General features: G+C 42.1%; 1 protein-coding gene across 2 annotated transcripts in view; it reads right to left on the bottom strand.

Annotated features, from left to right (window-relative positions):
• SNX9 (sorting nexin 9) overlaps positions 1 to 16576 on the bottom strand; it is a 126609-nt gene that overhangs the window by 48957 nt on the left and 61076 nt on the right. For both annotated transcript variants that reach the window (XM_023206068.2, XM_023206069.2), the window contains one exon: positions 2932 to 3103. In XM_023206068.2, the coding sequence (XP_023061836.1) occupies positions 2932 to 3103 (172 nt within the window). The remainder of the gene's footprint in view (positions 1 to 2931; positions 3104 to 16576) is intronic.

Here is a 16576-nt window from a genome sequence, read left to right as displayed (position 1 = left end):
CACTTGCACATACACATGCACACACGCACTTAGGTAACCATGTGAGGTGAGGGATATGTTAAGCGCTTGACAGTAGTAATGATTTCACTATGTACATGTATATTACATCACTCTGTACACCTTAAATATAGTTACTTTTCTTTTTTTTTTTTGAGATGGAGCCTTGCTTTGTCGCCCAGGCTGGAATGCAGTGGTGCGATGTCGGCTCACTGCAAGCTCCACCTCCAGGGTTCACGCCATTCTCCTGCCTCAGCTTTCCGAGTAGCTGGGACTACAGGCATCCGTCACCACGCCTGGTTAATTTTTTTTGTATTTTTAGTAGAGACAGGGTCTCACTGTGTTAGCCAGGATGGCCTCGATCTCCTGACCTCGTGATCTGCCCGCCTTGGCCTCCCAAAGTGCTGGGAATTACAGGCGTGAAAATACAGATAATTTTTTTAAAGGGCTGTCAGTCCAAGTCACTTCAGATAAATGCAGACTATAAGAATGTTAAATGGTACACAGGAGAAAAGACTTCTAGAGGCCTAGACACTGACGCATCTAGTCTTACACATTTACAAATAAGCAGAATACCCTTTAATTCTAGAGGCTTGGGGAGGACAAAAGGGACGACAGATCTTTGAAAAGCAGCTGTTTAACACTAACAATAAAGGGGAGAGAAGCGCAATGAGGGGGGACATTAAAAAGACCGGGTTGGGGTTTGGGAGAAAAAGGGAAAGAGAAAAAGATGAGAGTGAAGAACCAATTAAGCAGTATCAGTAGCTACTATTCTGACAATAACCCCCGTGTCAGATAAGGTGCTGTCGGCTCTCCTCCTCCTCCTTCCTCCCCCATTCTAATGGCCTGAGTGTCCTTTAGTGTCAGACGTTAAGAGTGCCACTATGGAGAAGCTGAGAGACAAATGCCAAATGGGAGAACAAACTGTGAGAAGGATGTGGGCCAAGTGACCACAGAACCAGACACCAGGAGTCTCTCAATGCTTCTACCCAGCCTACACCCCTGGTCCTGCTGACAGGCAGCTCCTGTCCACAACTGCCAGTCTTGAGCCAGGACCTGCACCCTTGTTTAAGCTTACGAGTGAGGTCCTTGCTGTTTAGAACAGATATTCAATTCTTGGCCCAATGTGCTTACAGAGGAGACAGATTCAGAGATTGTAAAAAAAAAAAAAAAAAAAAAAGGGAGACTATCTTCTTATTTAACTTCAGAACAGACATAAATGCCTTTAATTCCCAAATTATTTCCCATTCCATATATTTCTCTTCTGCCTCAGTACTTCTATTCATCACCTAGTCAAACAGGAAGTTAAAACAGTGAATGCAGAGGTCTTAAACCAGCAGGATGAGCCACACCCCATCCACATACACTGGTTTCTGGCTCAAGATTTTAAAACAAATGTGTTAGCTGCTGAGATGTTAAAATGAGAAGGTGACAAATAACCAAGACTTCTCATCTCTCTGAAGATGTGGAGATCAGAATGTGGACTAAGCTTCCTTGCAAATGCAGTGATCCATGGGCGACAGCAGGGGCCCTCAGCCTTCTGCAGCCTCCACCGCCCATTCTGCTTTTATTTTACCAACCCAGCATGTGAATATGTGACTTCACGTGGATAAGTAAGACTGAACTAAAGTTACAGTTAATGACCATCTACATTTGGATCCAGGTTTGCTACTAGTGAATAAGGGCAACTGCGAGTAGTTCTTTTGAATAAAATCTATTTTCGACTCAATGACCCAGAGTGGTATTGTGAGGTAAGAAATAGCTATCTGGTCTGTGTCCCCAGCTCCCAGCACAGAGCTCCTAAAACTCTTGTAACTTCCTGAATGTTAGGTGTGCAAGGTGCAACTTTTGTTCTGATATTTGGTCTCTGATCCTGGCTCCTGACACAGACCTCCTAACCCTTGGAATTTCCCGAGTGGTAGGAGTATCTTTTGTTTGAATGAGGTGACTCTTGGTGGGATAGGGGCTGGTCAACAGAAGGACCAAGCCAGGATTAGAAGCTTGGAACTTCCAGCTCCACCTCCCATTCTCTGGGAAGAAAAGTGGGGCCAGAGGTTGAGTTAATAATCAATCATGCCAGCCAGGCGTGGTGGCTCACGCCTGTAATCCCAGCACTTTGGGAGGCTGAGGCAGGTGGATCACCTGAGGTCAGGAATTTGAGACCAGCCTGGCCAACATGGTGAAACCTCGCCTCTACTAAAAATACAAAAAATCAGCTGGGTGTGGCAGTGGGTAATTCCAGCTACTCAGGAGGCTGAGGCAAGACACTCACTTGAACCTGGGAGGTGGAAGCTGCAGTGAGCCGAGATCACGCCACTGCACTCCAGCCTGGGCAACAAGAGCAAAACTCGGAGGAAGGAGGAAGGAGGAAGGAGGAAGGAGGAAGGAGGAAGGAGGAAGAAGAAAGAAGAAAGAAGAAGAAGAAGAATCGATCATGCCTATGTGATGAAACTGCTGTAAAAATCCTTGAGCTATAGGGAAAGAGATTCTGGGGTGCTGAACATGTAGGGGAACATGGGGCAGGGGGACGTGGAAGCTCCGCCCCATGCACATGTGCCCCACCCTATGCACATGTCTTCATCTGGCTCTTTATTAGCATCCTATAAACTGTGCTTTGTAATAAACTGACAGTAGTAAGTAAAGTGCTTCCCTGAGTTCTGTAAGCTGTTCCAGCAGCTTAAGTGAACCCATGGTGGCGGTAGTGGGAAATCCCTTGATCTGACTCCAGGTAGACAGTATCACGACAGTAGGACACTCAGTCAGTGTCTGCTGCACAGCTGCCTGGTGTGTGGGGCAATCCTCCCTTCCCATGCTGTGGTCACAAAACTGTTCTGTGTTTTGCTAAGTATGGGACAGCAAAAACAGTTTAGTCTTCCCTGTCTCTCTCATTCAGCCATGGGCAGGCAGGGCAGGACCTCACGCCCCTCTCCTCACCTGGTCCTTGGTAGGCCTGGGGGTGGCCGAAGGCAGTGTCCCAGTTGTTGGGAGTGTTTGTGTTTCTTTGGGCTCCAGTCCCCTCTGGCTGGGCCCCCCAGCCTTCTGAGCTTTCCCAGTTCCCGGATTTGGAGGCACTCCAGGCTGACCACGGGTCACTGCCACTGCCAACCTATTGAAAGGGGTAAAAAGAAAGAGAATTTTTGTGACTTTTGGAAACTATGACTCAACTCAATAATGAACTGACATAATTGAATACAACAGGAGTGCTAAAAAAAATTTAATAGAAGTGTATTCAAAACAACTTTACATACACAGTATTTTAATTTCCAAACATGTAGGAAAGCACAAAAGGTAGCATCAACCTAATTTTACTGATACGAACACATTTTGCCATATTTGCTTAGGAACTTTGAAAACAGCAACAAGGAAACTATTAGAAGCAGCTAGAGTCCTCTCTTTTTCTTTCTCTCCAGAAGTAACCACTACTTTTCTGAACCTGTATCCATTCCCATGTGTGTTTTCATACTTCAGCTGCACATGTACACATTCACAAACAACTGTTCTATATTTTTAAAATTGGCCTAAAGGATGTCATACTGTATCTCTTTGCAAGTTTTTTTCCCCATTCAACATTATGTTTTTGAGATTATTCATGCTGATAATGAGGACCTATTTCTAACTGCTTTATAGCAATCTGTTGTATTTTTAAGTAGGTCTTTTAATTTGAAAAAGAATACATGTATAATAAAAAACTTCAAACAGAATAAAAGTATATGCAATTTGAGAAATATGCCTAAAATCTTAAGATGCTAGTCATTCTAAGGAACTACTACTGTCAAAAGACACAAAATTACAACACATTTCGTTACAGATCTACTTGGCTTTTACTTGAGATTCATGAATCTGGGCAGTCTTCTTCCTACAGTCTAGAAGGAGCACTCCCACTGGGCATGAACAGAGCACTCGATTTTTAAAGATGGGTTAATAAGGAAATAGAACAACAGAAAGAAAGTTGATGGTTAACACCAGTTTACTTCAGGATACTTTTTCATAATGGTTAAAGCTGAGGGGACTCCTTATTATGCTAACTCAGGTAGACTGGGATCTCCTGTTCTCAAGAAAAAATCAGTTTGTTTTGGGACCTATCTGCTTCCTTCAAATTTCAGTTTGCTATGGAGCGTCTAGCACAAGTGACTCCATTCTGGTTTGGTCTGGTCTGCTGGGGCCCAGTGCAGGAACTCTGAAACAACGGCCTACTATAATTTTTGTTTCATGCTACTAACAAATTCCTTTTATATACTTACTCAAACATCCCATGGACAGAGATAGATCCTTTTGGTTTTTAAACATGTAAGTTGGCCTAAATTATATTATTTTTGCTTGGTACTTTTTTTTTTTTTTTCTCTTAACAGCATATAACATTCTGCAAGGTACATCAACGCATATGGACACAATATTCTTTCACATTGTCTCCATAAAATTCCATTGTATATATTTCCTACAACTTGACCAGTACATGCTGATGTTCATTTATCTTGTTTTCAGTCTTTGGGTACTATAAATAATACAGTGTCATCAGAAAGACCAAAATAGACACCCCTTTATCAACTAAGATGGATCCTAAGGTTAAGGGAATAGAGCAACTTTCTAAATTACTAGGGCTAAATTCACCAAGAACAGGAGCTATCAGACCCCTCCTAACTCTGATTTACATCCCAGACCAAGACAACTCTAACCGGGCAGAGGACTGGCCTTACAAACATTTTCTTCTGACAAGCAACTGCAGGCCTTAAAGCCAGTTTCAGCAGCTCGCCGAGGCTGCACACAAACTGTGTCTACAGTTCACCTTTACACATAAAGAGCCCAATTCCACCTCATTTTAATGCTAAAATCTCACCTCAAAGTGAACAACAGTATATGTTACATATGTTTACCCACTGCACATGCTCTTAACTCCTCTCATACATATGTATTGCTTTGCCCCAAAACTCCTAAATATATGTGACTCTAGTGTGATACAGGCCCTGTGAGGCATAAAACCCAATGTGTACCTTCATCTTCGGCACACACCAGAGGTCTCTTCCCAGTCTGTAAACTGTTAACTGCCTACAAACCTCTCCTTTCTATTAATCAGCCATCCTGGTGGTCCTTTAGATGAAAACTGCAATCCAAAAGGCCTCTGTGAAATTTCTAGAAGAAAAAATGCTAGGCTTAAGGAGACTGTGTATTTAGAACCGATGGATTTTGTCAAATTGCGTTTCAAAGAGAATGCAGTTACATTCCCACACTCTGACAACTGTTACACTGAGGGGTTTTGTCTTACATAGAAAGGGACTTACATACTTTTATTTAAAAAATATTTCTCAAGATGGGCGGATCACGAGGTCAGGAGATCAAGACCATCCTGGCTAAGACGGTGAAACCCTGTCTCTACTAAAAAAATACAAAAAACTAGCCAGGTGTGGTGGCGGGCACCTGTAGTCCCAGCTACTCGGGAGGCTGAGGCAGGAGAATGGTGTGAACCTGGGAGGCGGAGCTTGCAGTGAGCCGAGATCCGGCCACTGCACTCTAGCCTGGGCAACAGAGCGAGATCCGTCTCAAAAAAAATGAAAAAAAAATATTTCTATCCCATAATTCCTTTGAGTAATTTTATAGTTTAATTATTAATCTTACAAATAAAATTTTGGAATGGGAAATAGATGGCACCCAATCTCAAAGAATATTCCAGTAGAGAGTACACTTAGCACCTCTTAGCCCTGCCCCCACCACCCCACCCTTGAGGCAAATACAGTTTTTTGTTAGCTTTATTATTATTTTTAAACATTTAAATCTTGTATCTGTCTGGAACTAAAGTAAAACAAATAATATAGGGGCTGGGCACAGTGGCTCACGCCTGTAATCCCAGCACTTTCGGAGGCCGAGGCAGGAGGACCACCTGAGGTCAGGAGTTTGAGACCAGCCTGGCCAACATGGTGAAACCCCATCTCTACTAAAAATACAAAAATTAGCCAGGTGTAGTGGTGGGTGCCTGTAATCCCAGCTACTTGGGAGGCTGAGGCAAAAGAATCACTTGAATCTGGGAGGCAGAGATTGCAATGAGTTGAGATCATGCCACTGCGCTCCAGACTGGGCGACAGAGAGAGACTCTGTCTCAAAAAAAAAAAAAAGAAAGAAAAACAAGAGGAGAGGAGAGGGGAGGGGAGGGGAGGGGAGGGGAGGGGAGGGGAGGGGAGAGGAGAGGAGGAGGAGGAGAGGAGAAAAGAAAAGAAATAATCCAGGGATCCAGCTGAACATCTTGTCCTCAGTCTGTCACCCTAACACCATTTCACAAACAATCCATCTTTCCCCCATGATTTGAAATGTCACCTTCACTGCATATCAGATTTGGGTCTATAGCTGGACTCTCTTGTTTCTTAGTGATCTATTTTGTACTAGTACCACACTTTCACAGAAAAACTATCAATACTTTAGCATAACATCTCTTAGTTGTTTATTTTTATGTATAAACTTTAGCATCAGCTTAATATTTAAAACAATCTGAACTTTTACATTAGAATGTTGAGTTAAAATACTGATTTTCATTTGAATCGCTGTTTATTGAATTCATAGAAAATGATTAAAATTATTCACGCCTTTCACTCCACAGTTTCAGTACTAAATCTATTTCACAGCATGAAATAGCATGTCTTCCCCTTTATTTGAGTCTTACACACACACACACACACAAATGGTGGTAGTTAAAAAAAGAAATCTATTTGCAAGAAAATTATCCACCCTGTCTAATACAGTCCCTAATGTTGTAGGACACCCTAGTGGCTGGTCTGTTTCGACTCTTCACCAACCGACACATGGGGCACACAGCTGGCTGTCACGTGCCAGGTGCATCAGAAACAGACCATATGCTTTTCATGTGGAAGTATGATGTCATTCTACTGCCCTATATACCTCTAAGGAAAAAACTGAAATTACTTGTCATTTTACTCTATGTTAAATACTAACAGGAGAAAGATGTTTCATCCCCAAGACTGTGACTTCTCAAACACACAGCTTACAAGGTGACATTCGGCTTCGGGATGGACTCTCAGATGACCCCAGTGGACGTTGGAAATGAAGGCGATCATGCTGAGGACCTGGCAGTCATACTTCAGCTAAGAGAAATCCTTCCTTCTACAGTTTTCTTTAAGGGAATGTAGTTTTATTCTCCTATTTTATGTAGCAATATATTCTGTGTCCTCCAAACTGTTAAGTTACAAGGTTTTGTTTTTCAAATAAGAACTTGAAAAAGTACCAAAGTTTGGGACACTAAGGACAGACTATCATTGGTATAGCGGCCTCAGCCTGGTTTCCATCAAGGACCAGCTATGAAATGGAGGGCCTCGGAGGGCCACAGTCAGGAGCCTAGCGAGTTGGAATTCCGTTAACAGCTCTACCTCTCGCTCGCTGTGTAATCTTGGGCTAGAGTTCAGAAGTAAGCGGCCTGGATTCAGAAGACTGCCAGAAGCTAAGTGAGGTACACCGCAAAGGAACACGGGACTGTGAGCTAGTACAGAAGAGTGAATATTCGCTGGGTCCTTCCAGAAGATGGTGCGGTCTTAGCAAACTGGCCAGGAAGGATTTTCATCAAGATGGAGGAAAGACCTGGAGGTGAACTATTCATAGCAACTGTCCTCAGAAAATTAAAATCCATTTAATTAGGGCAGAAACAAATAATAATTCTTTGCAAATCACTTGGTTAATACTTTATAGGTGTGTAATAACTGTCATAGTAGTTGGTTATGTATACGATCTTAGCTCTCTACCTAGGTTATGAAATCTTTGTGGGTATGTTTATTTCTATCTCTTTGGGTTTTTTTTTTTTTTTTTCTGGAACATTATCTTGTTTCAACCCAACTCCTGCTGATAAGACTTTTCTCAAAACCCTACCAACTGGAGATCTTTCCTGCAGCCTCTGTCATGGCCCTTGGACTCACTCCCTCAGCAGATGGCCTTTTACTCCCCTGGCAGGTCCCTTACCCTCTTATCTGTAACCAGTCACCGGCTTTCTCTCTGAACTCATCCTTCCCATACATTGGTCTCTGACTTCTTTGCTCTCAACCCCCAAATCCCTTTGGTAGTTCCCTAACTACAGACATCTTGTCACGGTAAAACCTATCCTGCTCCAGGGCTGAGGTTTCCATCCTGCGGCGCCTCTCTGTCCTTTCCTTCCACCTTTCCCTCCTCTTCCTTTCTACTGATCAGCATCTTCATCCTCTTTCTCTTCCCACCCCTTATTTCATGAAGCTCTTCCTGACTTAACTGTCCATCATGGCTAATCAAAATCCCTTCATTAGCACTCACTGCCCCTGGATTCAACTCCAAGCTTCCTGTGGCTCAATCAAGAGTCTCTTCAGTGCAGGTCCCAACTTTGCCTCGTGCTGCATTCCCCATTCTCCCTACCTGCCACTAACCTTCACTCTGAAGCTTCGAACTTCACACATTTCCCCAAACCTTTCCACATCTCTGCTGTTACTCACACTATACTGTACTCTTATCTGCACACCTCATCTTCCTCAATTTAGCAAAGTCCTACCCCATCAAAAGGGCTCTGGCCTTCCCACAGCCTGCTGGCTGACATCTAGTCACCTCCTTTTACTTTCTTCATTATTTGCAAATTAGATGGTCAGTACCACCAGTGAATCGGGGGATAGCTCTGTCTTACCTGGAGAACGTTTCCCCCAAAAGATTCTCCAAATGCCTTGTATAAAGTGGCAAGGACTCAAATATTTTAAACGTGATCATTTGTATGAAATACACCTTACTCTTTGTCAGACCTCTAACCTTCATAACATGATCACCAAAAGGAGGAAATCAGATTTGTCTTATGTATACTAGTCTTTTTGAAAAAGTTAACTTGTGGTGGATCGCAGAATAAGTGATTGTTCAGTATGTGACTACAGAAAAAATGATTTTTGGCTGGGCGTGGCAGCTCACACCTGTAATCCCAACATTTTGGGAAGCCGAGGCAGAAGGATCACTTGAGGTCAGGAGTTCAAGACCAGCCTGGCCAACATGGTGAAACCCCATGTCTATTAAAAATACAAAAATTAGCTGGGTGTAGTGGCAGGAGCCTATAATCCCAGCTACTTGGGAGGCTGAAGCAGGAGAATCACTTGAACCTGGAAGGTGGAGGTTGCAGTGAGCTGAGATCACACCACCGCACTCCAGCCTGGGTGACAGAGTGAGACTCTGTCTCAAAAAAAAAACAAAAAAAGATAAAGAAAGAAAAAAAGAATTTTTAGCATGTGACACTATGAGTACTCTTAAAATAACAGTGTCTGAGTTCTGAAAGTGGAATCAGCTCACCACAGAAAAGCTGGACGATACAGACAAGAGATGGAGGGATGGGCAAATATGAGAGAAAGCAGGAGCTGTAAAATGAGAATAGTAATATCCAGAAGGTGGGTATATGATTATTCACTATGAAATTCATTTAACTTTTCTACGCTTGAAATTTTAACAAACATTGGAAAATGCAACAAACAAAATTGACATATACAATCACTCTTGTCTGAGCTCCATCAGAAGGACACAGAGAAGGGCTGTGTCCATCAGGGTTTGCTGCCATCTCCTGCTGCCCGTGAACATGGGGCCCTGGGTAAACGTTTCATAAATTAAGTATCTGTTGAATGAATACACTCCTAAAGCATGTTTGCTTGGGTCTCTGAGACATATTTAAATCTATGTAATCAACACAGGTAGATGATTATGTCTGACTCTCTTCCTAACTCCTGCCCCAACTAAATCAAATGCTTCTTTAGGGACAGGAGCAATATACTAACAAATTTGCTGGTTTAATGTTCTAAATTTAAAAGCTATCCCCTCTTCATAATGCAAATACAGAAATACATTTACGCAGGCTTTACATTGGGAGACTTATTTAAACACATTCATTCACTCAAAAGATTTACAGCATTAGCTAAATTTCTTCAGAAAGTAGCCTGGCTTGTACTTGACTGCAGAGCCACTGGATCACAGAACAGACTGAGAATGGCCACGAGGGGTGGGGGAGATGGACATGCACACCTGTGGTGGTGCTGTGTGGTGAGTGTAGGAAAGCTGCACATAGTACAAATATACAATATGGGATAAAAAGGGGCAAGACGAATTCTGGTACACTAGGTGGAGTTTAACTCCCTTTAGGAAGCTGTTGGAATTGACTCAAGTAATCATTATACCACATGGGTAAAGTGGTTAAGAACTTTAAGGCTTAAAGCCTACTGTCTGGGTTTGAATCCCAGCTTTATCACTTACCACTAGCTGAGTGGCCTTGGGCAATTTACTTAGCTCTCTTAGTCCCCACACTTATGTAAGGGGTATAACATTATCCTCCTGTAAGAATTAAATGACATAATGCACACAAAGCATCTAACACAACACCTGGAACATAGTATGCATTCGGTAGAGGTTATCTTAATAAGTGAGGGCACAACTAAAATATAAAGAAAATAATAAAGACTAGCATTTCTTTGAGTAAATCCCCATCTAAGTAAAATACCTATTAGTTTATGCTATGCAGGAAAAGATCAGACACTTGTATTTACAAATGGCTGCACAGCCAGGTCATATTAATAGACTTTTAATTGAAGAGATAACAGGCTTAAGATATCTTCTATTCCAGTCAACGTTCTGTTCCCTTCAGATACGTAAAAGAGGAAGAAGACAGAAATATTTTTACCGTAAAGGTCAACAACGGCAACTCCTAATTCTTGGGACTTTCGGCACAAATATTTTCTGTTGCCACATGCTGAGATCTTGACTTTTTTCAAAACCTAAGCTTTACTGTAACAAACTAAGCTACAATGATCTGGTTGAAGGATCCTTTGGTATCTGACTTTTTTTTTTTTTTTTTTTTTTTTGGAGACAGGGTCTTGCTTTGTCACCCAGGCCGGAGTGCAGTGGTGTGATCTCAGCTCACTGCAACCTCTGCCTCTCAAGTTCAAACAATTCTCCTGCCTCAGCCTCCCAAACAGCTGGGATTACAGGTGTGCACAACCACACCCAGCTAATTTTTGTATTTTTAGTAGAGATGGGTTTTGCCATGTTGGCCAGGCTGGTCTCGAACTCCTGACCTCAGGTAATTCGCCTGCCTCTGCCTCCCAAAGTGCTGGGATTACAGGTATGAGCTACTGCTCCTGATGTCTCTGACATTTTTGTTCTCCATCCCCACAACCCCTTTGGTCTCTCAACTGCAGACATTTGGTCATGCAATAATCCCCCTCGGCTCCTTCACTCAGGTTTCCAATGCTGAGATGCCTCTTCTGTTTCTTTCTTTACACCTTCCCTTCCTCTCGAATTTCTATAGTACAATGTCTTCATTCTCCTTTTCCCTTTCTCCGTGGTACCACACTCCTCACAGTCAACCACAGAGTTAAAGACCTTTCATGAGATCTCACTGCCCGTGGGATAAATTCATCAATCAAGCCTCCTCTAAGAGGCCTCCATGGTGTAAATCCCCACGATCTTTCCAGTTCCTACATACTCCACATCCCATGTCACCATGCCCCAAGAAGAGCTCCTGCAAGACACTTTACCTGACACAATCACCTCACTTGGGAAAACAATATGACTTTTAGGGTTTATTAAATGTTTATTTCCTCTTGTGTTCAAGTTTGAAATTTACCTTATTAATGGAAGAAGGAGAAGGAGAAGAAGGTGGTGACTGGCTGAGACTTTCGACACAACCAATCTGAGCCAAAATATCCACCTTAAAATAAAAAAGGTGTTCAGTGAACAAGAGTGATAGAGCAGGTCAAAGTTTTTAACCAAAACCAGCACATTCATGGCAGGACCAAATTCTCCAGAAAACTCTAGCATGCCACTCACTCACAAACATTACATGCAAAAAGCCCCAATTGTGTAGCAATGGGTTATCTTCAATGCATTATATTTTCTAAAGTCTGTTGTTTGGTATCACAGTACAGTATTACTGAAGCCCTAAAAATAACTATAAGCAGCACAGAAAGAATGGAACAAGTATCAGGCAAGTCATACAGTCAGAGAAACAAACTCCAGAGGAAAAAACAGAAATAGCCAAGTTGTAAAAAATGTTAATATTCTGAACCTTTTGCTTTCAGAGGCATTAGACATGTATGTGAGAGAGTCCAGACAAAATGAGCAAAGCCACCTAGTCAACTCGAAGCTGACCACAGAGCCACAAGTGAGTCCTACCAATCGCAGCTGTGAAGGACACAACAGCCCAGCTGGTCTGTGAACTCAGGAGCAAAGGCCAATGTCTCCTGATGTGTGCTCTTAGGGGTCTAACTGGCCTACAATACAGCATCTTGTGAGAAGAGGTAACTGACACGCTTCCATGAAGCCAATCAATGGGTAAACTGCAGCAGTGTGTTAAGAGGACCACTCTGGAGCCCAACTTCCAGGCTTCAAATCCCAGTTCCACAACTGTCCAGTAGGGAAGTCAGTACTAAGAACATTTATATAGTGGATGACAGTGTCCTTTTCAGGGGCAACTCTCTTGTGAAGTAAGTGGTGGTATTATTCTCACCTGAGAGATGAAAATAAACTTGGAGTTGAAAATCAGTTAATACGCAAAGCAGACAACAAAGATGGAGTAACAGGGACCCAGTTCATGCTCCAATTGAAAACTAAAAATATGATGACATATAGGAAACTGTGTTCAAATCACTGGATACCAGGTAGTGAAGAAGTGATCCCGAGATACGGGAAACAGAGTAAGCTTACAAGTGCCAGACCACTGCGTGGAGAGACTCTCCAGGCCACAGAGCAGGCATGGAAAACCCACATAAAGCTCGGCGGTCTCTGTGGTGGGAGGAGACAGAGTCTGGGGAAGACAGAGACGCACCGAGAGAGCTCTGGAGACTGCAGAGGGCATTGCAGATCTGCACCGATCAGCCCGTCACGTGAGGGGGCTACCCAAGGTCAGCAAAAGACACACATGAAAGAACCAAGAGTGCAATCCCTCACACAGGGCTATTCCCACCAGCCCAAATGGAAATCTTCGTAATTCACGGGGCATCGGGTACAATACTACAAAGGATTTGTTTCAGGACAGGGGCAAAAATATCCCTAAGCTAAATGTTGCTCTGGGCTTAAAAATAAAACCTGAAATAATCAGACTATTTCAAAGTAACTTAGGTGCATCCCAGAACAAGGCTCAAAGATGTTTATGGGAAGGTAAAAATGTCCAGCGTATAGCAAGGTGAAAATTGCAATGTCTGGCATCCAATCATAATTTACCAGGCATGAAAAGAAGGAAAATAAGACCCAGAACGAAGAAAAATGAAGCTGATGCAGTACTGACAGAGATGAAAGAAGTAGTGCTATTTAAGAGCAAGAGAAGTTTCAAATATCACTGAGGTAGAGGAAGAGCTTGAATGGGCTTCCAAAAGGTGATAACTTTAAACACAAAGAAAAAAAACAAAACACATCATTAAATCAATGTAAATCCATGCATCCATGCTACTATCAGAAAAAAGACAGGAATGCTCTCTTCACTGGTCACTATTTGTAGTAGCTATAAAACAACTTCTTACTTTGAAACCTGGCAATTAAGGAGAGGTGGAATTAGCCATCTATCCTGAATTCGAAATTGAAATTAGACATAATTAACTAGCTCCAGCTGATACAGGAAAGTCCTACTTTCTAGATGAAACCAGCTTAGTAAGTGTGGAAGGAGTAACATTACTGATTCTGGCAAGGATTACCAACTGGTGGTAAACCATTACCATTTATATACAATTTATATCTGTATGTTTGTGTGTATACCCATGTTCACACAGAGAAAATAAAACAGACACCTAGTGTAAAGAGTACTGACTGTGGAAATGGAATACTTTTCTTTCTGGTAGTCTGAATTTTCTACAATGCATATGTACTGCTTCTGTAATAATAAAATAAAAGGTTACTTTACTCACTGTTTTTAAAGACAGGATGCTAATTAGCAAATGCTGACCACAAAAATAGTAGTTTCTGGTTTTGCTATATTTTTTTATGTTGTTGTATTCTGCTCCTCATATGACATCCCTGGGGAACTGGGACCAGTAAGAAACAAACCCTTACTTCTGACAACAACATGCAGAAAGTACGGCAGGGGCTTGTTTGGATGACATGGTTAGACCTGACTCAGTTCACTGGTTTGCTAGTAAGCAGCTAAGACATGGCCTAAGAGGAAGGGCTCTCACTGCAGAGACCATGAGAATAGCAAATGTGGCGTGGCAGAGATGGGCAATGGCACCACGACTGCTATCTGTCTGCACCGTAACCACATCAGGCCTTGCAGGAGGGCTGGGTTTCAGAATTAATGAAAATGGTAACTTACATTTACTTAAAGTTGCTTTCTGTTTGGCTTTCTACCAAATGTGTACAAAGGGTATATGAAAGCTCAAAACATACTGTGAGTGGTCGCGGCTCTTACGGCCCACCTAATTCCTTCCAGTGGACACCAAACGTCCACCACAGGTCAATATATATCATCCCATCTGGTAAGTCCACCAGTTAAGAGGAGTTCCCAATCACAGGCTGACTACTCTCTATGTTATGATCTTGGGATGGGGCCCTGGAGGCATTCAGGGGTCCGCCTATCACCACATAAGGAATTCCTCACTGTGCCTGTCACATCCTTCCACAGCGCCTGTGATGATGTCACCTGGCCTATCGTGCCACGGCCCATCTTATGACTATAACATATGCAACTGCGTTAGGAAGTAGGAATAGAAAGCAAATAATATCTGATTCTTAAACCGGAGAACATCTCAACCAGAATTTCTGACAAAAATTTAACTCTTTTCCTCAAAAGGGCCTGAAGAGGTGACAATATTCTCTTACACAAAAAAAATTAACCACCTTAGCTCAAAATATGGAAGAATTTGACAGGTTTCCTGTTTCGTTCTTTATAGATCCTTGGCTCAAAGGACATGATCTAATTCTACAGATGAACCTGTACTGACGTTAGAAAACCACTAATGGAACATAAAACTTGCACATTGTTTTAAAAACGAAAGTAGATCACAACAACAGACTCAGTCTATTTATAGCCAGTCATATCAATATTACTGATTGGGAATTACCAAAAGAGGTGAAATTATTTAACAAATTCTTTGTTAAAGTCACATTCTGAATGTACAGATGTCAATTTCAGGTGTTTATTTATTTATTTATTTAATTTTTTTTTTTTTTTTTTTGAGACGGAGTCTCGCTCTGTCGTCCAGGCTGGAGTGCAGTGGCGCGATCCGGGCTCACTGCAAGCTCTGCCTCCTGGGTTCATGCCATTCTCCTGCCTCAGCCTCCCAAGTAGCTGAGACTACAGGTGCCCACCACTACGCCCGGCTAATTTTTTGTATTTTCAGTAGAGACGGGGTTTCACTGTGTTAGCCAGGATGGTCTCGATCTCCTGACCTCGTGATCCACCCGCCTCGGCCTCCCAACATGCTGGGATTACAGGCGTGAGCCACTGCGCCAGGCCCAGGTGTTTACTTTTTAAACAAAGAGAATTAAAACAACAAAAGTTTCCTTAAAGTAAACGGATATTTGTATTAGCTTAGAGAGTCTACTTATTCCGATAGCTCAAAGTCCTAAAATAGGCAGCTTTGAGTACAGAATAGGATGGCACTACAATTAGCAAATAGTTTGCTTCCAGACAGACCTAAGAGAAGTCCATGTGAAATAAGCTTTTACCCTGTTCTGATGACAGGATGGATGTATAACAATGCTGGCTGGTCCTTCAGCACCGCAGTTTTAAGGTTAAAAAAAAAAAAGACTTTGCTTTAACAGTCTGTTTCCAGTTAGACAAAACAAACAAAAACCACCCTACATAATAAACTTCACCAGCGTGTATTTTTGAAAGGTTCCTGAGATGTACAAAGCTGTCTTATAGATGTCAGGGATCTGTGATAAAGCACAGAAGGTTGGTATTGGCAGCCTCATGCAGTTTTGAAGAAGATGTCCATACATCCTCTAACACTGGTATACGATCTTCCTTAAAAAGCCCTATTACCAACTAAAAAGAATTCATACAGGGGGTAGGAGTGAGAGTGAAGAGATGGAGAGAACCTTTTCAATAAAGTTCTGTAAAGAGAAAGTCTCAATAAGCAATTATGAGATGCCTAAGGCATAAGACTTATGTGAGTTAATGAAAATATAAGCACATGTAATACTGAACCTTTGTGAAGCTTTATCAATTTATTTTTAAATGGACTACAAAAAAAGACCTAAAATGGCCTGTGTAAAAAATATACATATCTCAATTAAAAATCCTTTATTGCTAAAAATTGCTAACGATCATCTGAGCCTTCCATTAGTCAAGCTGCACCCTTTTTGCTAAGGTGGGGCTCTTGTTTTGATGTTCACGGCTGCTGACTGATCAGGGTGGTGGTTGCTGAAGGTTGGGGTGGCTATAGCAACTTCTTAAAACAAGACAATGAAGTCTGCCACGTCAACTGACTCTTCCTTTCATGAAAGATTTCTCTGTAGCATGTGATGCTGTTTGATAGCATTTTGCCCACAGTAGAACTTCTTTCAAAACTGGAATCAATTCTCTCAAACCCTCCTGCTATTTTATCTACTAAGTTTGTTGTCATTTCAACAATGTTCATAGCATTCTCACCAGGAATAGATTCCATCTCAGGAA

The sequence above is a fragment of the Piliocolobus tephrosceles genome, chromosome 5 (assembly GCF_002776525.5).
Source record: "Piliocolobus tephrosceles isolate RC106 chromosome 5, ASM277652v3, whole genome shotgun sequence".
Lineage (NCBI taxonomy): Eukaryota > Metazoa > Chordata > Mammalia > Primates > Cercopithecidae > Piliocolobus > Piliocolobus tephrosceles.
The sequence above is the reverse complement of the archived record's forward strand: the minus strand, read 5'-3'. Positions and strand labels throughout refer to the sequence as shown.